Genomic DNA, 17,113 nt, shown 5'->3' with positions numbered 1-17,113 from the left:
GCAGTAACTAAGGGAAAAAATGAAGGAAAACAATGGCATGTGAAGAAACTAAAGATTGCATTATGCATAATGCTGCTGCAGCAGTAACATATGCTAAAATTGATGATGAAAACATGACAGTTACCCTTTAACTTTAAACATGTCGGGAAAGCTGTCAGGTCTACCACATATATAATATTGTGTAATATTCAGATATCTCAGTTATTTTCTCTTCTATTTCTCTTATTTTCATCTGTAGATGCTGCCAAACCACGTGGCCATGTAGGATACCATAGATAAAGGCTTATGCATTTCCTATCTATGGTATCCTGCATGGCCACATGGTTTGGCAGCATCTACAGATGAAAATAGGCAACGTGCCATGTTTGTACGGATCAGCATGGACTTTTTTCTGTAAATATTACAAAACATTACACAACCCTGAGCTCTGCAGCTTCTCTATACACTGGGAAAGATCAGAAGAGAAGCGTTATCTCAGTTATTTGCCTAGGGCAGCTGACAAAGGCAGAATAGATTGGGAAATAACTTCTAGTGAATTTCAATGAAAAGTGAGCATTTCTCATTTGTTATATTACAGAGCATAGACTTTAGATTAGCAAAAAGTTTTTTTTCACAAAGAAACGTTACATTTGTCCTTGGCATGTGTCTAGCATTTACTTATGTTATTTCCTGTTGTTGATTTAGCATCAACATATTCCATAGCGTAGTACCGAGGTCGCCCTAACATTTGTCCTGCTCCCCAATAGGGTTCATATTCTAAATTCTCTGTCTCAAACACACTCAAGGAACCCAGTTAAACTGCATCTGTCAGCAAACTGGCTGACCTGTTTCATGTGCGCTTGGCAGCTAAAGGCATCTGTGGTCCCATGTTCATATGTGCATGCATTGCTAAGAAAAATAAAGTTTTAATATTTGCAAATAACCTCTAGGAGCAATGGGGGCATTGCCATTACTCCAGGGGGGCCAATAGAGCAACACAAAGTAGCAAGTAGGTAATGAAAAGAAAATGATACATGGTTTTCAAAATTTTAATAAATAAAAATCTGGAAAGTGTGGTGTGCATTGAATTCAGCCCCCCTGAGTCAATACTTTGTAGGACCACCTTTCGCTGCAATTACAATTTTTGCCCATTCTTCTGTAAGCCGTGAACCGGGGTGGGCTCCCCAGGATACAGTGAAATCACGAACAAGGAAAACGACTCTGATACCAGCTCTTGTAGAGCAGACTTTGCTTTACTGTTACAGGATATCAAACACTTTCCCAAATGCAGTAAACATAAAATCAGATTATATACACTCAGCCCGGAAGCTGAGACCCCTGTGTTGCACAGCACCCTACGATGGTAGCTGGAAAACACTTGCACAATTTACCTACTGCGAGAAGAGCTAACTCTGCCTAGCCATACCTGTTATTACTCTGAAGAACAGGAACAATCGTGTGTGTGAGATACAGGCTAGCGCGCGGTGCGACACAGAAGCTTACAATCTTACCGGCCTATACAGTGATTATGGTGAAGTCCTCTCTGTTCTCCGGTTCTAAAACTTTAACTGAAAAGTCTTTGGGATAAACAAACTGAAATTCTTGCTAGCCTGCCACTCAGCAACACTAACTAACTACCGGCAGGTTTGATCTCAATCTCAAGTATTTAGGGTCTGCTCTGCCTCACCGACCCGGGTCTGCCTCAGCTGGTGACTGCGAACTGAACAAAGGCTGATCCAACACACGTGCGGTACCGTAGGGTCCGTTGCTTTGCTCTTCAGCTCTCATCAGAGATCCTGGCAGCTGTACTCCTTCTCCTGGACAGGATCCGGGTCCTTGACACGATCAGTTTCACTTGGCTGCAATCCTGGTCACAAAAGGGTGATTCCATGCTAGGATGTTAATGGAATTCTTTTCTCACACACTTTTCTAGTCAACAACTAAAATGGACGCCAGCTTCCTTCCTGTAGACACACAGCTCCACCTCCTATGAATATTTAAATCTGCTCAGTGTGTTTAGCTGTGTGGGGAAACAGCGGCCTCTTGTAGCCAAACAGCAAAATAACAGTGTTCATGCAATAAGAGCTGTTTCACAATCTCACACTTCTTTGCAAAGTAGCTCAAACTAAGTCAGATTGGATAGAGAGCGTCTGTGAACAGCAATTTTTAAAGAGGACCTTTAGTGATTGACAGCCTTCTCTCAATGACTGCATACACAGAGCTTTAATAAAATCTATGAAATACAAATTATACTTAATCTTTTCCCACAACACTATGGGGGTCATTTATCAAACTGGTGTAAAGTAGAACTGGCATCACTTGGCATCACTGACCTGGCCCTCTCCTGGATCACATTATACTTCACAGACCGGACGTTTAGCGTCTCCCACTCTCACACCACCTCCTTGTCTCATTCCCTCTCTGTTGGTGTCCCACAAAGCTCTGTCCTAGGACCCATGCTCTTCTCTATTTACACTTTTGACCTAGGACATCTCATAGAGTCCCATGGTTTCAGTATCACTTTTATGCTAACGACACACAAATCTATCTCTCTGGTCCAGACATCACCACCTTATTATCCAGAATCCCACAATGTCTATATCATCCTTCTTCTCCTCTCGCTTTCTAAAACCTAACATGGATAAAACAGAATTCATCATCTTTCCCCGATCTTGCTCAACATCCCCCCCACCAACAGACCTATCTATCACGATCACTGGATGCACACTCTCCCCGGTCAACCAAGTCTGCTGCCTTGGAGTGACCTTGGATTCTGCCCTCTCCTTCCGACCGCACATCCAAGCCCTTTCCACCACCTGCCGCCTCCAACTCAAAAATATCTCCTGCATCCGCGCTTTCCTTAACTTTGAATCTGCGAAAATGATTGTACATGCCCTTATCATCTCCCGCCTAGACTATTGCAACACTATCCTCTGTGGCCTTCCATCTAGCGCTCTCGCACCCCTCCAATCTATTCTCAACTCTGCTGCCCGAATAATTCACCTCTCACCCTATTACTCCTCTGCCTCTCCCCACTGCCATTCCCTACACTGGCTCCCCATTGCCCAGCAAATTAAATTCAAAATACTAACAAAAACATACAAGGCCGTCCACAACCTGTCTCCTCCCTACATCTCTGAGCTACTTTTCCAATACATCCCCACACGCACTCTCCGATCCTCACAAGACCACCTTCTCTCCTCTCCTCTTATCACCTCTTCCCACAATCGACTCCAAGATTTTTCCCGTGCATCCCCCACATACCCCAACATATGAGACCCTCACCTACAGTGGAATCCTTCAAAAGGGTTTCAAAAGAAACCTGAAACCTGAAAACCCACCTCTTCAGACAAGCCTATAACCAGTGACCCTGCTGCTTCTATACCGCCAGGACCAACTTCACCCACACCTACTGTGTCCTTCTCCCATACCATGTAGATTGTAAGCCTCACGGGCAGGGCCCTCTCTCCTTCTGTACCAGTTTGTAACTCGTCTTGTTCATCCATAGTGCAATTGTCTGTATTATGTATGTATACCCTTTTCATATGTACAGCTCTAAGGAATGAATGGCGCTTTAATAATAAATAATAATAACTGGCTTAGTTGCCCATAGCAACCAATCAGATTCCTCCTTATATTTTCCAAAGCAGCTGTCCAAAATGAAAGGAGGAATCTGATCGGTTGCTATGGGCCACTAAGCCAGTTCTACTTTACACCAGTTTGATAAATGACCCCCTATATATCAGTCTGCTCAGCTCCTCCTGATCTATAACATGCTGCCTGCAGCTCAGACGTCATGTTCAGTATGACAGATTTCTTTTAATAGACAGGGTCAGGCACAGAAAACATAATAACGCTTATTACTATTGTATTATTATTTTATTTATTTATTTGCATTTATTCAACCACAGAGATGCCTGGGACAGCTTTTCACCACCCGTGCCCTGGATGTCCCCAGTCCATAGATAAAGAAAATAAGGAGCTGCTGTGTTTCATTCATTCAACTATAGAGAAAATAAACACGGATTCAAATCATCCATTCTACTTCGATTTGGAGTCTATTGTGAATGCCACGCGGCAGGTTTGTACAGTACTTCATGACAAAGCAATTTTCCATTTATGTTTTTTTAATGATACTATAGAGTGTGTATGACTTTTTGATAATTTTTTAATTACATTTTTGGGGGGAGGTGAAAAGACCAAAAATGGAAAATCGGCCATTTTGATTTTTCCCCCCATTATACTGTCCACCATATGGGACAAATATGTGACATTTTGGGATGTCGTGATGCCTGTGATCTTTACTTTTTTATTGTTTATTTATTTTTATATGGTGAAAGGGGGTTGATTTGAAATTTTTTATTTTTTTTTTAAAACCTTTTTTGTTTCTTGTTACACGTATTTTAACCACTTCATTACTGGAGTGTCTACCTCCCTTACCATGCCATTTTTTTAGTTTTAGCAATGGGCCTATCTAACTGCAAATAAGTAATTAATTTCTGAGCCAACCTTACATGTATTTGATATTATTTTTCATGGGACACCTTAGACATTTCTATTGTGCCATTAGATCACAGATATAATATAAAAAATATAAAACAAAAATATTTAATCCCTTCCCGACAGCCCAAAGTAATTTTGGACGGAAATCAGGTATTCAAATATGGCGCCCACTCTTGGGGAGCGCCATAGCCGCCGGGTGCCTGCTGTGTTAAACAGCAGACAACGAAGGCTAATGTATGCGATCAATGCTAATGTATGCAACTGCACACATTTAACCCCTTAGATGCCATGGTCAAATGTAAGCGTACACTCCCAGGCATGCAACGGCTCCCCCTAATGGGGTTTGGGGGAGCTGAATAGTATGTGTGGCAGCTTTGATCCTCCTGAATGATCTGAGCCTGCTGCAGATAGGCAAGATCCTCATAGGAACCTATGGCAGGGTTCCATAGGAACATAGTAAAATGCTCATAGACTCCAATGCTAATGCATTGGAGTCTATGAGACAAGCAATCTAATAATTGCATGTTAAAGTTCCCCAGGGTAACTGTTAGGCCTCTTTCACACGAGCGCGGCGTGTAAGGGCCCGATAAGATGCAGGTGCGTTGCGGTAAAATGCACAATTTTTCAGCGCGAGTGCAAAGCGTTTTAATGCGTTTTGCACGCGCGTGAGAAAAATCGCCATGTTTGGTACTAAGACCCAAACCCGGACTTTATCACTGAAGTTCATGTTTGGGTTCGGTGTTGTGTAGATTTTATTATTTTCCCTTATAACATGGCTATAAGGGAAAATAATAGCATTCTTAATACAGAATGCAAAGTAAATTAGGGATGGAGGGGTTAAAAAATAAAAATAAAAGTTAACTTACCTGCTCCATAGCTGCCGGTCTCTGTTCTATCTTCAGGACCTGGCAAAAGACCTGTGGTGACGCCACTGTGCTCATCACATGGTCCAATCACATGGTTCATCACCATGGTGAGGAACCATGTGATTGGACCATGTGATGTGACGTCACCACAGGTCCTTAGCCGGCAGCTCAACATTACAGAAGAAGACAGAGATCCGCAACTACGCGATCAAGTGGACCCCTCCATCACTATTTTACTTTGCATTCTGTATTCAGAATGCTATTATTTTCCCTTATAACCATGTTATAAGGGAAAATAATACAAATCGGGTCCCCAGCCCGATCGTCACCTAGCAACCATGCGTGAAAATCGCACTGCATCCGCACTTGCTTGCGGATGCTTGCGATTTTCACGCGGCCCCATTCACTTCTATGGTGCCTGCGTTGCGTGAAAAACGCAGAATATAGAGCATGCTGCGATTTTCACGCAACGCACAAGTGATGCGTGAAAATCACAGCTCATGTGCACAGCCCCATAGAAATGAATGGATCCGGATTCAGTGCGGAAATCTCGCCCGTGTGAAAGTAAAAATATATATAAATTCAATTCAGCCCCCTTTCCTCAAACTTAAAATAAAAATAAATAAGCAATTAAAAAATAAACATCATGGGCATCATTGCGTGCAAAAATACGTTTACTATTAAAATATAAAAATATTTATCCCATACTGCTAATGGCATAATGGAAAACAAACATCAAAATCAGCGATTTGCCATGTTTTTGTCACCACCTCCTAAAAAAAATTGATAAAAAGTGATCCAAATTTAGCTCCCACATAGATCAATATACATAAAAATGAAAAAGTTATGGGGGCCTTAACATGGTGATGCAAAAAAAAATTTGGGTTTTTTAAAGTATTTTTTTTTCAGTATTAAAACTATATAAATGTGGTATCATTGTAATCATATTGACCTAGAGTATGAAGTTAACAGGTCAGTTTTACAGCATAGGAAACACTGTAAAAACAAAACCCATAAAACTGTGGCAGAATTGTGTGTTTTTTATAATTCCAGCCCACTGCAAATTTTATGCAAATGTATGCAACTGTAAATGGTGCCAATAGAAAGTACAACTTGTCTACAAAAGCAAAAGCAAAAGAAAGTGTGTACGTTTGTATATTTTATGTGCACAAAGTCTGCTATACTATAGCTAAAACTAATAAATATATTTTTTTATTTTATTATGAATGGCAATGAGGAAAAATGTGTGTGTGTACATAGTCTTTTAGGCTCCTTTCACACTCGCGTTTTGGGCGGATCCGTCATGGATCTGCAAAAAGTGATACGTTACAATCATACAATCGCATGCATCCGTCATGAACAGATCTGTTTGTATTATCTGTAACATAGCCAAGACGGATCTGTTATGAACTCCCATTGAAAGTCAATGGGAGACGGATCTGTTTTCTATTGTGCCAGATTGTGTCATAGAAAACGGATCCGTCCTCATTGACTTACATTGTGTGCCAGGACGGATCCGTTTGGCTGAGTTTTGTCAAGAGGACAGCAAAACGCTGCAGACAGTGTTTTGGTGTCCGCTTCCAAAGCGGAATGGAGACTGAACGGAGGCAAACTGATGCATTCTGAGCGGATCCTTTTCCATTCAAAATGCATTAGGGTAAAACTGATCCGTTTTGGACCTTTTGTGAGAGCCCTGAACGGATCTCACAAACGGAAAGCCAAAACGCTAGTGTGAAAGTAGCCTTATACTACTACTAAAACTAGAATTTTCTTTATTTTGCTTCTTCATTTCACAGTCAGGGTAGGAAGGCGTTAATTCACAGACCGCAGGCTTGCAATTTATTTTGCAGCCAGTAGTAGCGCATTAAGAAGAGCACTCCCCTCCCAGCTTTTACACTGCAATGGATCGTTATAGCTCTCCACACAGAGAGACCACTTTGCCTGGTCTCAGGGATCTTTACTGTGACCGCAGGTGTCTAATGACAGCGTGGTCAAAGTGCCCGCAGATCACAATGTAACCCAATGCTTTTATATCTTTATGTTATAGGTTTTGTTCAAGAACCTAATCCTAAAAGCATAAAAAGCAGCCCGTGGTAGGCAAAAGGTTAATTCCCCCAGGGGACTTTAACATGCAATCTTCTGATCTTCTTTCCCACAGACTGCTATTATTCAACATTGTAGCCTATGGGAGATTCACTATGTCCCTATGGAGTCCTGCCATAGGAGCTTCGCTTTGGCAGACCCCGGAGTCTTCAGAAGACCTGCTATAACAACCATACTTCCTCAATCTCTGTGCAGGAGCCATTTGGGCCCTAGGAGTGCAGAGCTCCTGGGATTTTGCAGCTCAGATGCCATGGTCACAATTGACCACAGCATCGGAGGTGTTAAAAGACTGTAATCCAGCAGTTACCCAGTGGCTATAGTGAGTGGACCCCATGTTTAAAACCACACTTTCCACTGTATATATACAGTACAATGGATCCCACTAAGGGGTTAACATTTTGAAGAGCCAAAAAGGTAGATATTCTGTTGAACGTAGTGGCCTTTTTGTGACATGAGCAAGCGTGGCAGATGTTGATCGAAAAGTTGATTTTCCATGTTGGTTTTGAGTGAATAATGAAGGCACAAGTAGTGAACACACCACATCCGGACGGAACCCTGACCCATTCATTTCTATGGGTCTGGGCACATGCGTTTTTCACGCATTATCTCTGTGTTCAGGAAAATTGACAGCATATTCTATAGGGCTTTTTCACACAAGCAATAAGAATTGTGTCAGGATCTGTTCAGGAAAAAACTGATGGTTTTGCACACAAGTTGAACCAGTTGTGTCTGCAACTGCGTTCAGTGTGTGCATTTCTTCTGTCCAAATTGTAGCCTCTCCTACCAACCATCAATGAGAAACGAATTGCATCTGAATATCTTCCATTTTTCTATTGTTTTTTAATGGCTGTTTTGAAAGGCTGTTTAAAATTGATAAATTTCATAGTTTTTATTAAAATATCCCAGCCCCTGCAGTGCCCTCACCTTATACATAATGTCCCCATATTGCTTCTTGGACATCAAATGGCCCACATAGTGCCCCCACTCTCCCAGTATGATTAATGGCTCAGTTTATGCTCCCCAATGACCCCTCCCAGAGTTTCCCAATAGGATTAATGCCATCTCTTTGTGCTCCGCTTTAGGAATAATTCCCTTTCTTAGGCCTTCCGTTTCCATTCCGTTTTTTGTGTTCTGTATACGGAAACATTAATTTCAATGGATCCACAAAAAAAAAAAACGGAAGGTACTCCGTAGGCCTTCCATTTCCATATTTCTGTTCCGTTCAAACATAGAACATGTCCTATTATTGCCCGCAAATCATGTTCCATGGCTCCATTAAAGTCAATGGTTCCGAAAAAAACAGATAGCATACGGAATGCTTCTCCTATGCAGTGGTGAGTGCCGCGATTTCTTTCATCTACGTTCATGTGATACTAAGAAATTACTTGCCGTTACCTTGCTGAGCACCACACTAAGCTGCGTATATCTGCTGGGCCCTTGGTTTGCGAAACCTGGCAACACCGGGGTGAATGTGGGTTGAGAGCAGCAGTGCCGCTGATCATCTATCTCTCTATCTTGTATATTACTTATTGAAAATGTTATGCCCAGCCCAAATCTTTTATGTACTTACTGTTTAAACCGCAAAAAACGGATCACAAGCGGAAACCAAACGGCAAAACGAAACGGAAACACTACGGAAACAAAAAACGGACCGCAAAACCATAAGGTCGTGTGCAGGAGGCCTTAGCGCGTAATGCCCAGTAGAGACAACAGGACCTGACACTCCCAGCGCGGCGACGTCATCACACTGGGAGCGCAGGTCCTGCTGCATCCTGTGAGGAGCTAGTGTTCCCGCACGTGTATGTGGATGAGTTGTTTTTTTAACCACTGAAAGGCTTCAGTGTACTGTTTTTAATGTTAGATGGGTCCACACCTATCTAAACAGCTGTTAAAAATGGCCCCATTGATTTCAATAGCATCCGTCTGGTCTTGAAAACAGACAGAAATAGGACCGGAGTTGAGAAACCCTGGTGTAGCCTAAAGCTCCAATTGTATTCCATGCCCTACAAATTTTGAATGATTTAGCAAATTGGTAAAACGTGAACAAAAAATATAAATATGCTTTTAGCAGCCTCTAGTGGATGATTCTGGTGTCACAACTGGTGTCATGTACTGCAAAAACCGCTTTGTTCATTAATGTAGTTGGTAGATTGTAATAAAGTATTAAGTATTGCATGCATTAAGTATTAAGCATTAAATATAACCGAGAATGAAGAACTGATGATTATTTCTTACCAGATTATTTCCAAATTGGCTGTATTAATTATCTAATGACTTTTTTTTTTTCCCTTCTCAATGTTTTCAGGCGATTAATGGATGGCAATATGACACCCAATTTCTTATAAGGCAAACAAACTGCTCAAAAATTAATTTTACAAGCAAAAATGCTAAGGAATGCAAAATAGACAATGAAGGGGTAAGTGCTTATATCTGTCATTGAGTATTTTTGAGTATATATATCCAGATCCAAAAAATACACACCTTGGAGGCAATTTATCATCAGGGGTATTTTTTCTGCACCTTTAAACCTAACACTTTTGTCTATAAATGCTTTTCCAGCTTCATTATACCCTTGCTGGAGTGAGTTTAATAATTTTTTTGCAACATTTTTAAAAAGTCACAGTTAAACAAATTTGCATACCCAGTTTTCAATACTGGAGTGAATGGTGTAAAAACCGACCACAAGTCCACAATGATATTATTGTTTTACACAAGTGACCCCCAAAATGTTGCGAAACACAATTTTACTACTTTTTGAAACCAGAATTCTGAACTTCATGGCTTGATAAATATTCCTACTTGAGTATTTGAGACTTTGTCTCTGTGTGGATTGTACAATGTTTGGCTTCGTTCACAGGATCCATCAAAAATGCAGAAAAAGATAACACAGTCCACCAATGCACCGACGTTATTTTCATTGTTCCACTTCTATGACAGAGCAGAACAATAGAAATAACAATGCAGTTGTGAACCCAGCTGTAAAGGAGTTGTTCAACACCTTTTCTTGAAGCTGACGACGGGTATCCTCCTTCTGGAACCACCTCTAATTACGTTATGTCCAGAAGAAGATGCTGACGTGTCACATTTAGCTTAGGATACTTTGAATTCCGGCAAAGGATCTCAAAACCAGGGAAAACGTTTACGTTTTGTCCCCATTTATTGTCAATAGGGACAAAACAGAACAAACCAGATCAGGATGCATTCCGTTCAGTTTTTTAACTGGACACAAAACCGCTGCAAGCATTTGTGTCTGGTCTGCGAAACTGAACAAACCGAATCTGGCATGAAAATCAATATAAGTCAATGGTGCCAGAACCGTCTTTTTCGGTAACAAAGAAAATGTAAACGGGGCCTATTGACTTGCAATGATTTTCATTACGAATCCGGTTTGCTTCTATTTAAAACAACCGGATCTGGACAAAATGGATTCAGCCCGATGTATTAAATGAAACAGAAGCATTTTATTCAGGTTTTAAGATCCAGCACAGGACGCTGTGGTAAAAGTAGCCTTAAATGTAAGGGTCTTTTCACACTGCATTTGCAGTGTACATTTAACAAATAAGTTAGAGTTTCCATTCTTTTTACTGCATGATGATTAAATTGGTACCTTTCTTTTATCTGTATGTCAAACAGCTACAGAGATATCTGCATTTTTATTTGTATGAACATACTAGAGCACTGTCATGAGGGACTGAATCCTTGGAACACTGCTTTTATAGCACCACTGTGTTCTGCACACTCCCCCTGCTTTTGATTGACAGGGCTAGATATAAGCATGCTGAGGGCAGAGCTGTGTCCAAGTATGTACAGTACAGACCAAAAGTTTGGACACACCTTCTCATTCAAAGAGTGTTCTTTATTTTCATGACTATGAAAATTGTAGATTCACACTGAAGGCATCAAAACTATGAATTAACACATGTGGAATTATATACATAACAAAAAAGTGTGAAACAACTGAAAATATGTCATATTCTAGGTTCTTCAAAGTAGCCACCTTTTGCTTTGATTACTACTTTGCACACTCTTGGCATTCTCTTGGCATTATTCATCTTAAAACCTGAATAAAATGCTTCTGTTTCATTTAATACATCGGGTAGTCATGAAAATAAAGAAAACTCTTTGAATGAGAAGGTGTGTCCAAACTTCTGGTCTGTACTGTACATATTATAAACACCAATTACTATAGCCGTATCATGTTGAGAATAGATGTTTTCTATGCTTAGAAAGCTAAAACATATTACTGGTTTGTTCATAGATGCAATAATTGATTATAAAGAAACCAGTAATATGTATTAGCTTTCTAAGTATAGAAAACCACTCTACTCAATATCATAAGGGTATAGCCTATAGGTAGGTGGTCAGCCTTGCATGCAGATGTCCCAGGTTTTAATCCTAGTAGAGACTTCTAGTTTTTTTTCTTCAGTCATTTTTTTTTCTTTCTCATTTAACCCATAATAAAAGGCTATAGCCTTACTATATTGAGAAAGGAGGTTTTCTGTACCTAGAAAGATAATACATATTACTAGTATTTTTTGAATAATATATTGTGCTTGTGAATAAACCAGAAATCGGTATTAGCTTTCTAAGTATAGAAAACCTTTATTCTCAATATAGTCAGACTATAGCCTTTTATTAAGCATTATATTAGGGTGAGAAAAACATAAACAAAGAAAAAAAATAGAAGTCTCTCCTAGGATTTGAACTTGGAACATCTTTATGCAAGGCTGACCACTTACATACAGGCTATAGCCTTATCATATTTAGTACAGTGGTTTTCCACTCCAGTAATATGTATTAGTTTTGTAAGCATAGAACATCTCTATTCTCAACATCGTATGGCTATAGTAAGTAGAGTATATGATATGTACATGCTAGGTCACATCTCTGTAAATCAAGGGGAGGGTGAAGTGTGGAGAGCACAGTGTCTTACAAAAGCTTGCTCCAAAGATTCATCCCTTCCCCCTGGTGCTCCAACGTGCTCATTTGCATATGAATAAAACACAGAAATCTATTCAGCTTTTTAACATACAGACAAAGCATCGTTTTAATCAGCATGGTCAATCCTACCAGGAAGTATGGCTGGATTAATAGGGTTGATTATGCTGACAGAGGCTCTTTAAGTTATGACGAGGCCTTTGCCTGATCATAAAATACATGCCTCCTTCGGCAGTGCAGGCCCTAACAAGACCGACGTAGCACACTCTGGTCTCGATAAATCCAGGCCGAAGTGTCAAAACGTAGCAAAATATAAATATTCTCTTAGCCTAAATGTTAGCAAACAATTGCAACCTATGGATGGACTCTATGAGGGCATGTATTAAAGGGGTTTCTGCTATTTTATATTGATGACCTATCCCCCCACTGTGCAGTATTCACTGTGAAATCTGTATACCAGTACAGCCATACAAAGAAATCATTGGGCCCCATAGCAAGAGTCTGAATTGGGCCCCCCTAACTCAGCCCACTACCCACACTGGCCAATCCCACCACCTGTCCTGGCTCCTCCCCTGCCACGCCCCCTTTGTATTCCAACTGACCCAGAGAATGAAGGGCACAGGTCAGTTTTGCTGCAAAGGGAACACCGTAGGAACAAAACCCGTAAAACGGTAGAGGATTTTTTTTTTTTCAATTTCACCCCATTTGGAAAAATGAAAATGCAAAAATGAAAAACCTCCGGTATCTTAATAGTTAAAAGGGTTATCCAATCCCTATTATGCACCCAAAATGCAACAATTTTTCACCCTTATGGCCCCAGAATATGTCACATGCCCCCTCCCCTCACAGCAATGAGTTCCCCTCATGGCATCTGAGAGTGTTAAAAACCGGAAGTGTGGGATTCGTCTTCAGGCGCGCTTTCCCCCAGCGGAGATCAGGGAAAGCACCCTGTTCTAAAACTAAGCCAAAGCCTGAACTAGGCTCCCAGGCTCATTGTTAGTATATCCCAGTTTAGGCCACCAGGTGGCAGCACTAAACTGTGATATACAGTCGCAAGAAAAAGTTAGTGAACCCTTTAGAATTATATGGATTTCTGCACAAATTGGTCATAAAATGTGATCTGATCTTCATCTAAGTCACAACAATAGACAATCACAGTCTGCTTAAACTAATAACACACAAATAATTAAATGTTACCATGTTTTTATAGAACACAACATGTAAACATTCACAGTGCAGGTGGAAAAAGTATGTGAACCCCTAGACTAATGACATCTCCAAGATGTAATTGGAGTGAGGTGTCAGCCAACTCGAGTCCAATTAATGAGATGAGATTGGAGGTGTTGGTTACAGCTGCCCTGCTCTATAAAAAACACACACCAGTTTTGGGTTTGCTTTTCACAAGAAGCATTGCCTTATGTGAATGAAGCCTCGCACAAAAGAGCTCTCAGAAGACCTACGATTAAGAATTGTTGACTTGCATAAAGCTGGAAAGGGTTATAAAAGCATCTCCAAAAGCCTTGCTGTTCATCAGTCCACGGTAAGACAAATTGTCTATAAATGAAGAAAGTTCAGCACTGCTGCTACTCTCCCTAGGAGTGGCCATCCTGTAAAGATGACTGCAAGAGCACAGCGCAGACTACTCAATGAGGTGAAGAAGAATCCTAGAGTGTCAGCTAAAGACTTACAAAAGTCTCTGGCATATGCTAACATCCCGGTTAGCGAATCTATGATACGTAAAACACTAAACAAGAATGGATTTCATGGGAGGATACCACAGAGGAAGCCACTGATGTCCCAACAAAAAAAATGCTGCACGTTTGCAGTTGGCACAAGAGCACCTGGATGTTCCACAGCAGTACTGGCAAAATATTCGGTGGACAGATGAAACCAAAGTTGAGTTGTTTGGAAGAAACACACAACACTCTGTGTGGAGAAAAAGAGGCACAGCACACCAACATCAAAACCTCATCCCAACTGTAAGTATGGTGGTGGGGGCATCATGGTTTGGGGCTGCTTTGCTACATCAGGGCCTGAAGGAAAAATGAATTCCCAAGTTTATCAAGGCATTTTGCAGGAGAACTTTAGGCCATCTGTCCACCAGCTGAAGCTCAACAGAAGATGGGTGTTGCAACAGGACAACGATCCAAAGCATAGAAGTAAATCAACAACAGAATGGCTTAAACAGAAGAAAATACGCCTTCTGGAGTGGCCCAGAGTCCTGACCTCAACCCGATTGAGATGCTGTGGCATGACCTCAATAAAGCGATTCACACCAGACATCCCAAGAATATTGCTGAACTGAAACAGCTCTGTAAATAGGAATGGTCTTGAATTAATCCTGACCGTTGTGTACGTCTGATCTGCAACTACGGGAAACGTTTGGTTGAAGTTATTGCTGCCAAAGGTTCAACCAGTTAATAAATCCAAGGGTTCACATACTTTTTCCACCTGCACTGTGAATGTTTACATGGTGTGTTCAATAAAAACATGGTAACATTTAATTCTTTGTGTGTTATTAGTTTAATCAGGCTGTGATTGTCTATTGTGACTTAGGCCTCATGCACACGACCGTTGTGTGCATCCGTGGCCGTTGTGCCGTTTTCCGTTTTTTTTCACGGACCCATTGACTTTCAATGGGTCCGTGGAAAAATCGGAAAATGCACCGTTTGGCAGCCGCATCCGTGAGCCGTGTTTCCTGGCCGTGAAAAAAATATGACCTGTCCTATTTTTTTCACGGCCAACGGTTCACGGGCCCATTCAAGTCAATGGGTCTGTGAAAGAACACGGATGCACACAAGATTGGCATCCGTGTCCGTGATCCGTGGCCGTAGGTTTTAGTTTCATACAGACGGATCCGAAGATCCGTCTGCATAAAAGCTTTTTCAGAGCTGAGTTTTCACTTCGTGAAAACTCAGATCCGACAGTATATTCTAACACAGAAGCGTTCCCATGGTGATGGGACGCTTCTAGTTAGAATACACTACAAACTGTGTACAAGACTGCCCCCTGCTGCCTGGCAGCACCCGATCTCTTACAGGGGGATATGATAGTGCGGCACCTGAAGGGGTTAATTGTACTATCATATCCCCCTGTAAGAGATCAGGGCTGCCAGGCAGCAGGGGGCAGACCCCCCCCCCTCCCCAGTTTGAATATCATTGTGCGGCCCCCCCCTCCCCTGTTGTTAACTCGTTGGTGGCCAGTGTGCGCACGCCCCTCCCTCCCTCCCTCTATTGTTTTAATACATTGGGGCCAGTGTGCGCGCCCCCCCAACCCCCCCCCCTCCCTCCCTCTATTGTTTTAATACATTGGGGCCAGTGTGCGCACCCCCCCAACCCCCCCCCTCCCTCTATTGTAATAATAGCATTGGAGCCAGTGTGCGCACCCCCCCCCCGATCATCGGTGGCAGCGGAGTAGAAGATTTTCATACTTACCTGGCTGCTGGCTGCTGCGATGTCTGCGTCCGGCCGGGAGCTCCTCCTACTGGTAAGTGACAGCAATGCGCCGCACAGACCTGTCACTTACCAGTAGGAGGAGCTCCCGGCCGGACACAGAGATCGCAGCAGCCAGCAGCCAGGTAAGTATGAATCTTCTACTCCGCTGCCACCGATTATCGGGGGGGGGGGGGCACACTGGCCCCAATGCTATTATTACAATAGAGGGAGGGAGGGGGGGGGGTTGGGGGGGCGCGCACACTGGCCCCAATGCTATTATTACAATAGAGGGAGGGAGGGGGGGTTGGGGGGGCGCGCACACTGGCCCCAATGCTATTATTACAATAGAGGGAGGGAGGGGGGTGCGCACACTGGCCACCAACGAGTTAACAACAGGGGAGGGGGGGCCCACTGGCCACCAATGAGTTAAAAACAGGGGGGGGGGGTCTGCCCCCTGCTGCCTGGCAGCACCTGCCAGGCAGCAGGGGACAGTCATGTACACAGTTTTTTTGTATATTCTAACCTGAAGCGTCTCCATCACCATGGGAACGCCTCTGTGTTAGAATATACTGTCGGAAATGAGTTTCACGATGTAGCTCATATCCGACAGTATATTCTAACATAGAGGCGTTCCCATGGTGATGGGGACGCTACAAGTTAAAATATACCATCGGATTGGAGAAAACTCCAATCCGATGGTATAACAGAACTCCAGACTTTACATTGAAAGTCAATGGGGACGGATCAGTTTGAAATGGCACCATATTGTGTCAACATCAAACGGATCCGTCCCCATTGACTTGCATTGTAATTCAGGACGGATCCGTTTGGCTCCGCACGGCCAGGCGGACACCAAAATGACTTTTTTTTCATGTCCGTGGATCCTCCAAAAATCAAGGAAGACCCACGGACGGAAAAACGGTCACGGATCACGGACCAACGGAACCCCGTTTTGCGGACCGTGAAAAAAAACATCCGTGTGCATGAGGCCTTAGATGAAGATCAGATCACATTTTATGACCAATTTGTGCAGAAATCCATATCATTCCAAAGGGTTCACATACTTGTTCTTGCAACTGTAGTGATTCCTATACAGACTAATGGACCAATTTACATCTGATGAATGTAAGTTGTGGTCCACTTGGGGGACCTAACAAAAATTAAAAAATGTAACATAGTAACGTAGTATATAAGGCCGAAAAAAGACATTTGTCCATCCAGTTCGGCCTGTTATCCTCAAAGGGGTAGTGAGGTAGAATCCAATTTTCCACACTTAAGGGGGTGAAAAAA

General features: G+C 42.2%; 1 protein-coding gene across 1 annotated transcript in view; it reads left to right on the top strand.

Annotated features, from left to right (window-relative positions):
* The window catches only part of LOC122936091 (T-kininogen 1-like), a 120,507-nt gene that overhangs the window by 32,660 nt on the left and 70,734 nt on the right, over positions 1-17,113 (top strand). Inside the window, exons 4-5 of the mRNA XM_044292105.1 lie at positions 3,891-4,060; positions 9,757-9,867. Coding sequence (XP_044148040.1) covers positions 3,891-4,060; positions 9,757-9,867 — 281 coding nt within the window. The remainder of the gene's footprint in view (positions 1-3,890; positions 4,061-9,756; positions 9,868-17,113) is intronic.

Source organism: Bufo gargarizans, chromosome 4 (assembly GCF_014858855.1).
Source record: "Bufo gargarizans isolate SCDJY-AF-19 chromosome 4, ASM1485885v1, whole genome shotgun sequence".
In the NCBI taxonomy this organism is placed as follows: domain Eukaryota; kingdom Metazoa; phylum Chordata; class Amphibia; order Anura; family Bufonidae; genus Bufo; species Bufo gargarizans.
Note: the sequence above shows the minus strand (reverse complement) of the source record. Positions and strands in the feature narration are given on the sequence as shown.